Source organism: Mirounga leonina, unplaced genomic scaffold, assembly GCF_011800145.1.
Source record: "Mirounga leonina isolate KUSES-001 unplaced genomic scaffold, KU_Mleo_1.0 Mir_115, whole genome shotgun sequence".
NCBI lineage: Eukaryota > Metazoa > Chordata > Mammalia > Carnivora > Phocidae > Mirounga > Mirounga leonina.
The window spans coordinates 25,051,021-25,057,257 of record NW_023270268.1 but is presented as its reverse complement, the minus strand read 5'-3'; the positions used below and the strand labels follow the sequence as shown (position 1 = coordinate 25,057,257).

The 6,237-nt window shown below is 39.8% G+C and overlaps 1 protein-coding gene across 1 annotated transcript in view; it reads left to right on the top strand.

Moving 5' to 3' along the window:
- Positions 1–5,807, top strand: part of PLCL2 (phospholipase C like 2) — a 198,011-nt gene extending 192,204 nt beyond the window's left edge. Inside the window, exon 6 of the mRNA XM_034994001.1 lies at positions 5,619–5,807. Within this exon, the coding sequence (XP_034849892.1) occupies positions 5,619–5,708 (90 nt within the window). The 3' untranslated portion in view covers positions 5,709–5,807. The remainder of the gene's footprint in view (positions 1–5,618) is intronic.
- The last annotated feature ends 430 nt before the right edge of the window (positions 5,808–6,237 follow it).

Genomic DNA, 6,237 nt, shown 5'->3' with positions numbered 1-6,237 from the left:
ATTTATTTATTTATTTATTTATTTATTTATTTATTTATTTATTTATTTATGGGGGGGAGAGAGAGAGAGCAGGGGGAGGGAGAGGGGCAGAGGGAGGGAGAGCATCTCCAGCAGACTCAGCACCCAGTGGGGAGCCCGATGCGGGGCTCGATCCCCCGACCCTGAGATCATGACCTGAGCTGAAATCAAGAGTAGGATGCCCAACTGACTGAGCCACTCAGGTGCCCCAAGACATCACATTTTTAGAAAGTCCTCAGGAAGAAGAAAGTGATGGCAGATGGAAATACGGATCTGCACAAAGGAATGAAGAGTTTGGGAAATGGTAACTGCATATATAAATAGATAAGGTTTTTTTCTTATTACGAATCTCTTTAAGAAGATCATCTACTGTTCCAAAAATAATGTTGCAGCTTATGTGAATGTAAAATGTATAACAACAAGAGCACAAGATCCTCGAGGTGAGAAATAGAAGTATATTACTGTGAGGTTCTCAGGCTTTGTGTGAAGTGATATGACATCACTTCAAAGTTTAGTGTTGTGAGTAAAGACGTGTGCTATAACCACTAGGAAACCACCAGAATAACAAAACAGAGCTATAGCTCATAATTCAACAAATGAGGTGAACTACAATAATAAATACTCAATAGAAAAAAGAAGAAAAAGGGGAAAAAGGATACATAGATGGGGCAAAAAGAACACAACTGGCAAAATCAAATACAAAAATTCGATAAATCTGACTTTAAAATTAGCTTCTGGTTTTTGTTTTTGTTTTTTTTTTTGAGATGCTGTTGAGAGAATTAAAAGTCAGGCTGGGATAAATATTTGCAACACTATATTTGATGAAGAACTTGTATCCAGAATATGTAAAGAACTCTTAACAACTTAGTAGTCAAAAAGCAAGCAATATAATAAAAGTCATGGATAAAAGAATATTGACAAAAGAAAATATAATGGCCAAAAAGCTCACGAAAAGATATTCAGTGTCATTAGTCGTTAGGGAAATGCAAATGAAAACCACAATGAGATACCACAACACACCAACTATAATGGCTAAAATTAAAAATATTGGCAATACTGTATGTTGGTGAGAATATGGAACAATTCTAATTCTCATACATTATTGTTGAAATGTAAAATGGTGCACCTATTTTGGAAAACAGGTGGACATTTGATATAGTTAAAATTATACTTAATTTATGAACCAGCAATTCCAATCCTAGAGTTTCTGCATAGAAATAAAAACTTATATCCTCTGTGAGATTTGTATGATTGTTGACAACAGCTTTACTCATAATGTTCAAAAACTTTAAACTACCCAAATGATCACCAGCAAGAAGATGGATAAACAAAATTGTGCTATATTCATGAGATTTAATACTTCTCAACTCTAGAGAACAGACTGCTGGTGCCCGCCACAAACATGGATCACTGTAAAGAACCTCCTGCTGAGTGAATAAATCCAGACACTGAGGAGTGCCTCTGTATGCTTCCATTCATAAGGAGCTCGAGAACAGCAGAAGCTAGGACTCTGCAATAGAAGGTTGTGGAGGGCTTTGCCCTCAAAGGGAAGTACTAGAGGGATCCTGATATGACGTGGTTGTGAATCTACCTCTAGATCGATTGCAGTTACACTGGTCTTCATTACAACGTACCAGAGGTTTCTCAAAACTCATTGAGTTGTATATTTGAAATCTGAATATTTTCTTGTATTTAAGTTATATTTCAATAAAGTTGATGTTATTTTTTTATTTATTTTATTTTATTTTATTATGTTATGTTAATCACCATACATTACATCATTAGTTTTTGATGTAGTGTTCCATGATTCATTGTTTGCATATAACACCCAGTGCTCCATTCAATACATGCCCTCTTTAATACCCATCACCAGGCTAACCCATCCCCCCACCCCCCTCCCCTCTAGAAGCCTCAGTTTGTTTCTCAGAGTCCATAGTCTCTCATAGTTCATCTCCCCCTCCGATTTACCCCCCTTCATTTTTCCCTCCCTACTATCTTCTTTTTTTTTTTTTTAACATATAATGTATTATTTGTTTCAGAGGTACAGATCTGTGATTCATTAGTCTTACAAAATTCACAGCGCTCACCATAGCACATACCCTCCCCAATGTCCATCACCCAGCCACCCCATCCCTCCCATCCCCCACCACTCCAGCAACCCTCAGTTTGTTTCCTGAGATTAAGAATTCCTCATATCAGTAAGATCATACAATACATGTCTTTCTCTGATTGACTTATTTTGCTTAGCATAATACCCTCTAGTTGCATCCATGTCATTGCAAATGGCAAGATTTCATATTTTTTGATGGCTGCATAATATTCTATTGTGTATATATATATATCACATCTTCTTTATCCATTCATCTGTTGATGGACATCTTGGCTCTTTCCTTAGTTTAGCTATTGTGGACATTGCTGCTATAAACAGTGGGGTGCACATACCCCTTCGGATCCCTACATTTGTATCTTTGGGCTAAATACCCAGTAGTGCAATTGCTGGGTCGTAGGGTAGCTCTATTTTCAACTTTTTGAGGAAACTCCATATTGTTTTCCAGAGTGGCTGCACCAGCTTGCATTCCCACCAACAGTGTAGGAGGGTTGCCCTTTCTCCACATCCTCACCAACATCTGTCATTTCCTGACTTGTTAATTTTAGCCATTCTGACTGGTGTGAGGTGGTGTCTCATTGAGGTTTTGATTTGAATTTCCCTGATGCTGAGTGATTATATTTTTAAAAGGAGATTGTAACTTAAAAACCAGGAGAAAAACAATTGGGAATAGGAGTGGGAAGAGGGAACATGAGAGTATTTCATATTTTTCCTTTATCAGTAAAATCCTTTTGTTTCTTAATTATATAATTTTTTTTACACATTATTTTCTTTTGAAAACTTTTTTTTCCCCTCCAAGTCCTCTGATTTCTTGTTTTTAATTTGGACTAATTGCTTTCCAGTCCTGCTGCACAGATTCAATTCTGAGATTTATTTTATTTATTACAGTGCTGACTTAGTTTTACTATATATTGCTCTTTCCTGGATCCTATGTGTTGTTTGGGGGAGGGGGGGAGTTGTCTTGCTTTTTGCTCAGGATACCTGTGAGTAATTCTTTCAGAGAGTGTTTACGGACAGCAGATTTTCTGAGTCTTTCCATATTCAAAAATTCTTGATCTTGCTCCCATATTTGATTGCAAGTTTGACTGGGTGTCTAATCCTAGGCTCTAAACCATTTCTCTCAGAACTTTGAAGTATCACTACATTTTCCTCCAGTGCTGGGATTGCTTCTGAGCAGACATACCATTCTGATTCTGATTCTTTTGTGGGTAACCAGTTTCATTTTCTTGGGAACTTATGTATCTGTTCTCTATTTTTGGTGTTCTAAAATGTTGTGATGATATATGTATATAAATGTACTCATTCATTCAACAGATACTTATTGTAGATATTGATTTCAGGGAAGCCTGGGAGCTAGAAATAGAGCAATAACTTCCCCATTCTCATGGAGGTTACATTCTGGAGTGGGAAAGAGATGATAAAATATAAACAAGTAGATCTCATCTACAGATATTGATAAGTACTAAGAAGAAAATAGAAGAGGAATGGGGTAATAAGCTGAGGCAGGATGAGGAGCACTTTAGGTGAAGTGGTCAAGGGAGGCCTCTCTGAGGAGGTGGCATTGGGCTTAGCCCTCAATAATGAGGAGCCCTGGGTTGATCTGGGAAAGAACATTCCAATAAAGGGAACACGGGGGTGTCTGGGTGGCTCAGTTAAGTGTCTGCCTTCGGCTTAGGTCATGATCCCAGGGTTCTCGGATTGAGCCCCGAGTTGCGCTCCTTGCTCAGCAGGGAGCCTGCTTCTTCCTCTCCCTCTGCTGCTCCCCCTGTTTGTGTGCACACGCACACATGCTCTCTCTCTGTCAAATAAATAAATAAAATCTTAAAAAAAAAAAAACAAGGAACACACTCCCAAAGGGCCAATGTGGGAATGGGCTCACAGTGTTTAGGGACAGAAATAAGCCAGCATGGCTGGAGAGTTAGTAAAGCTAAAAACCACAGGAAATAAGGACGGAGGGGCAAACAGGAATAGACTCTGCAGAGCCAGTGAGGATCTTGGATCTCATCCTAGGTAAATTAAGGAGCACGACGATCTGATTTATATTTTAAAAGATCACTCTGGCTGTGTATGAAGCAGGAGAAGCAGGAAGACCAGTTGGGAAGCCGTTGCGGTGAACCAGGGAGGCAGTGATGGTTGGGAACAGAGTGTAGCAGTAGAGAAGGGGAGACGTAGTCAGATTAGGCTCGTAATTGGACATGGCAGGAGAGAAACTGAAGGCAGGAATGACTTGGGTTTTCATCTGAGCAACTAGGTGAATGGTGTGCCTTTAACTGAGAGAGGGGAGACGTGGGGAGCAGCAGGTTTGGGGGAGAAAAATCACATCTAAGCTGAGATGTCCAGTGTTTGTGCCAGACATCTGGGGCAGGCGAGGGGCTAGGGAGGCAGATGTGAGAGCCTCCCACGTGCAGGTGGTGTTCAGTGCCCTGTGTGATAACTGATGGGCCCTTTAATTATGAAGTCTACGTATGAATTGTGTGTCTTCAAGTCCGGACATTTTTTTTTTTTTTTTTTTTTTTTGCTATTTATGTAATTACAACCTCTGCATTCTGCCTGTCCTTTCTTTCCAGAATTTCTATTAGGTGGATGTTAAGTTCCTTGGATCAATCCTCATTTTGTTATTTTTCCTCCATTTTATTCATCTCTTTGCACTTTTGTTCCGTGTCTTTCTTGACTCTTTTGTCTGGCTGTCATATTGATCCAGGTGATGTTGGCTTTAATATTTTTTATTTGCAAGACCTCTTTGTTGTTTTCTGATATATCTTTCTTCTTTCGGGCAATCTGTTCTTGTTTTGTGACTGGAATTGGGACCCTATTTAGATCTTCCATAAGTGCATTTCTTTTCCCTGTGTTATTTACTGTGTGATCAGCTGTTCTGTTTATTTATCTTGGACCTTCTCTTTTGTAGTGTGTTTTTCATCAATTGTCAGGAGGGCTGTAGTACTCTGTTCCTGTTTATGAATGAAAAACTACTAGCATGGTCAATATGGCTGGGAGGGTTTTCATTGCATGTGTGTGTTCTCTTTGTCTTTCTCTGAACGGGGACTCCTCAAGAGGATGGAGTGTGTCTTCACTGCAGCACATAAGCAGGAACTTCCAGTCAAGCTGATATCTCAAATGCTTGTAAATTGAGGGGAGCGTGAACTCTTTGTACGAATTACATTATAAACTAGAAAAGAAGTGGTAAACAGAAGTTACCCCTCTCTGAAAACCCAGGCAAATATTACCAATTAATCAAAGCTCTTTCTGAGCCATTGATCGATTAATGATGCCTGTCCTGTGTGTGGGAGGAGGGGCTCAGAACCAGAGGCTCTCCTGTGTCATTTCTGCGTCAGACCACACCACTGTCAAAGGGTGATAGCTCTGGAGCATATAGTTCAGATACAGCCTGTAGGAGATGCTCAGGAATTGGTCTGGGGGCTGTTACAACCAACATTCCATTCAGTGATAACTCACAGTTAAATGTATGTAGACTTACTTTGGTTTCTATTACCAGAATGCCAAAAGGAGGGCTGACCTGAGAGGAAACCAGGTTGTCTATGAAGTAGCTGTGTGCATCTGTCCTAAAATGTGTGTGCATGATTAGGTAAGTGATTGTGTCCCAAACTAGATGCAAGTTATTTACCTCTGTTAATTCCACAGACATGGTTAACCAGAGTGCACTGCGTTTGATGGTATTTTAATGGCTGATATGACAGACAAATATTTATTGGCCCTACTAAAGAAGACAATCTGGATGTTGCATTAGCAGCTTGGAAAGACAGATATTTGAATGGTTTAAGAAGGATGCTTGAGTATAAGTATCAGTAGATGTTATATCCACAAGGAGAAATTCAGAGGAATGAAGACAGGGAGGACAGAGTTCAAATGCAAGTTTGGCTAGGTTAAGGGGGCACCCACTGGGAAAAGTTATAGTGAGTCAGTCCCAGCTTCATGAGTCAGTGAGGCTAAATGTTAATCAGAAATATGAAAGAGAAGCCTGATGATGGGATAAATGATGATCAGGAGAGGGAAATGGAGCAGGGCTGTAACATAAGTGCTTCCAGAAGCCAGAAGCCAGGCTGGTGATGTAAATGCATGAAATAGATGGGAGGGCAGTAGGGAGTAGTGAAGCC